At 42.5% G+C, this 3,719-nt stretch overlaps 1 protein-coding gene across 1 annotated transcript; it reads left to right on the forward strand.

The window, feature by feature from the left end:
• The first annotated feature begins 1,809 nt into the window (after window positions 1–1,809).
• LOC122670459 (hydroquinone glucosyltransferase-like) lies at window positions 1,810–3,287 on the forward strand. Its single transcript, XM_043867340.1, has one exon. The coding sequence runs from the start codon at window positions 1,863–1,865 to the stop codon at window positions 3,267–3,269; it is 1,407 nt and encodes a 468-aa protein (XP_043723275.1). The 5' UTR covers window positions 1,810–1,862; the 3' UTR covers window positions 3,270–3,287.
• Window positions 3,288–3,719: the final 432 nt, after the last annotated feature.

The raw sequence follows: 3,719 nt of genomic DNA on the forward strand, positions 1-3,719 counted from the left end.
CTATGTCTTAATATATGTAGATGACATTATAGTAACCAGTAGTAAAGATACTCATGTGACTACTCTAATCCAATAGCTGGGTACGTCCTTCTCCATCAAAGATTTGGGTCCCCTGAGCTTCTTCTTGGGAGTAAAAGTCATTCGCACTGCCAGGGGCATACTTCTCTCCCAATCCCGCTACATAAATGATCTCCTTCAAAGGGCAGGGATGGCGGATTGCAAACCCATATTGACACCGATGGCTACCACTACAAAACTATCTATTACAGGGGGTGAACCTATGAAAGATCCAACCCGGTATCTGTCAATAGTAGGGGTATTTCAATACATCACTTTGACTAGACCGGATGTTGCGTACTCTGTGAATCAAGCCTACCAATTCATGCATGCTCCTACTGAGCATCATTGGTCACATGTCAAGCGCATTTTACGGTACCTTAAGAATACAAAGTCTCATGGTCTCTTTATCAATCGGTCCACCGATATTGCCCTTCAGGCATTTACAGATGCCGATTGGGCCAGTAGTGGTTATGACCACAAATTCACTGGTGGGTATGCTGTTTTCCTCTGCCCAAATATCATTTCTTAGACTTCAAAGAAACAAAAAACAATGGCCCGGTCCTCAACTGAGGCTGAATACAAAGCCCTGGCTAATGCATCTGCAGAACTCACTTGGTTGACATCTCTTTTTGGAGAGCTTGGCATAACCCTCCGCAAACCTCCAATTTTGTGGTGCGACAATATTGGAGCCACATATTTATCAACCAATCCCGTGTTTCACGCCCGCACAAAACACGTGGAAATAGATTTCCATTTCGTGCACGACAAGGTGGCCACGAAAGCTCTTCAGGTTCAGTTCATCTCTAGCAAGGACCAGCTCGCTGATATATTTACAAAGGGACTATCCAGTGCACGGTTTATCTTTCTTCGGGACAAGCTGAAGATACAGGAACCGCCACCTTCAGCTTGAGGGGTATATCAACATACATTGTGCACACAATCCATCTCAACAATCTTGAGTGATCTTCATTTTCCATATCTAGTTTATTGTAATTGCTTGATTGAGTCAATCACAGCAATCAATGTCTCCAGCTCTCTTACTTTGTATGTATTGGTCTCTCTTACCTTGTTTATATTGATTGAGTCAATCTTCTCTTGATTGAATCAATCACAATCTTTACTCCCTTGTATAGGTTCCTTGATTGACAGGGTTACCATTCTCACATATTGTAATTCATTCATTACTTATAGAGTGCTATCCCCACAATGGAGGATAGGCTGGATTCACAATCTAATAGTGTGACATACTTATCTGCGAACCCTGATTTTCATGTCCGTACCAAGCACCTGAAAATTGACTTTCATTTTGTTTGTGAGGAAACTGACTTTCATTTTGTTTGCGATAAAGTTGCCAGATGTGAACTCACCGTCCAGTTTATCGCGATGAAGGAGCAACTCGCTGATATATTCACCAAGGGCCTCTCCACCACATGATTTGATTGGTTATGTGACAACCTGAAGATTTGCTACCGCAAATCTCTACCTTAAGGGGTTGTATCAACCCAAGAGCATGTTCCACCCTGTTAGAATCATGATCTTCGGTTACCATTATCTTCCCCAATCTTGCATGCATGACACAGCTCATAACACAGCCATTTTTCCATTCTTATATCAAATATTCTGTAATCCTATATCAGCTAGAGTTCCCATATTGAGAAGGATACTCCAGCAATCTTTGTAATCGTGTTTCCATATAATGAAGAGTCCTCATTGAAGAGTGGACAAATTGACACTAAACCATTGTCAATAAACTTGTTGAAATCCAATATTCAAGCCTCCACTCAGATTTTGAGAAAGTTTCAATGGAAACAGCCCACATCGCCATTCTACCTTCCCCAGGAATGGGTCACCTCATCCCGCTAGCAGAGCTTGCGAAGCGACTAATCCACCACCACCACCTTTCTATTACATTCATCATCGCAACAAATGGAACCCTTTCTAAATCCGCAGAAGAAATCCTAGTTAACCTCCCTAAAAGCATCAATTCAGTGCTTCTCCCTCCAGCAAACGTTGATGACCTCTACGACGTGAGGCCCTTGACACGCATCTCTAACACGATTACCCGATCCCTCCCTTCTTTCCGCGAGGTGTTCAAAGTCTTAAGCACCACCACTCGTCTTACTGCCTTGGTTGTTGATCAGTTCGGCACCGATGCATTTGATGTCGCCAAGGAATTTAAGGTTTCACCTTACATCTTCAACCCGACAGCGGCGATGGTGTTGTCATGGACGCTTCATTTGCCCAAGCTTGATGAGATGTACTCTTGTGAATATAGAGACCTGCAAAACCCAGTAAAATTGCCTGGTTGCATTGCACTTCATGGGAGAGATTTATTTCATCCAATTCAAGATAGGAAGAACGAGGACTGCACATGGTTTCTACACCATTGCAAACGCTTTGGATTGGCTCAAGGTATCATTTTAAATAGCTTTTTGGACTTGGAACCAAGTACCATAAATGCAATCATGGAAAGTAAAGATCTCAACATGCCGCCGGTCTACCCAGTTGGACCACTCGTGCAAAGTGGTTCAAAAGATGGGGTGGATGTTTCTTATTGCTTGAATTGGTTGGATGATCAACCACATGGCTCTGTTCTGTTTGTATCATTTGGAAGTGGTGGGGTCCTTTCACCAGAGCAATTTACTGAATTGGCTTTTGGATTGGAGCTAAGTGAGCAAAGATTTTTGTGGGTTGTTAGAAGCCCAACTCGTAAGGAAGCAAATGCCAACTTCTTTGATGCTCAAAGTATTGAAGACCCTTTTGCATTTTTGCCTGAGGGGTTCTTGGAAAGAACAAACGGGGTGGGCCTTGTATTGTCTTCATGGGCTCCTCAAATACAAGTGCTAAGCCATGCCTCAACAGGTGGGTTCTTGACCCATTGTGGATGGAACTCAACCTTGGAGAGCATTGTACATGGTGTTCCCTTGATTGCTTGGCCTCTCTATGCAGAGCAAAGGATGAATGCAGTAATGCTAGTGCAGGACATGAAGGTGGCGTTTTCGCCTAAAGAAGGGGAAGATGGAATAGTGGGGCGAGAGGAGATTGCAGCAGTGGTGAAGTGTCTACTGGAAGGAGAAGAAGGGAAGAGAATGAGGAATAGGATGAGGGAACTCAAGGATACTGCAGACAAGGCATTGAGTGAAGATGGTTCTTCAACAAAGTCACTCTTGGAGGTGACACATAAATGGAAGACTCAAGCAGTCGTATAAAAAAATGCTTGTCTTTACAACTTAGCATTAGATTAGCTTGGGAATATAGAGTCCCTTGGATCTATGAATCTTTTCCTCTTGTTTTATGGTTAAATTATGTTTCCCCTAATAGTGAAAAAACAATAGAATGAGTGTAGCTAGTTCTCATCTCACAAAGCTTGCGGCAAAATCTGGTGTTTTGGACTCAGGGATTTCCTTTGTTCCATTTTTTTACGATATTATCTTTTAGCAAAAACAAAAAAGAGTATAGCTAGTTCTCAAATTTCACCTGGTGCATGACTTGGATAATGTGTACCAAAATTTAGACTCCAATTCAGCTGCCATGTGCAGATATTTAGGGCTGTATGGATATGTTTATCTTGATGGATTCTGAAGGAAGCTCAAGCTTTGATGGTCCTTAAATTCATCCACACTTCGAACTAGGAACAAATCCTAGAGGTTAGGTTGACC

This window comes from Telopea speciosissima, chromosome 8 (assembly GCF_018873765.1).
Source record: "Telopea speciosissima isolate NSW1024214 ecotype Mountain lineage chromosome 8, Tspe_v1, whole genome shotgun sequence".
Taxonomy (NCBI): Eukaryota; Viridiplantae; Streptophyta; class Magnoliopsida; order Proteales; family Proteaceae; genus Telopea; species Telopea speciosissima.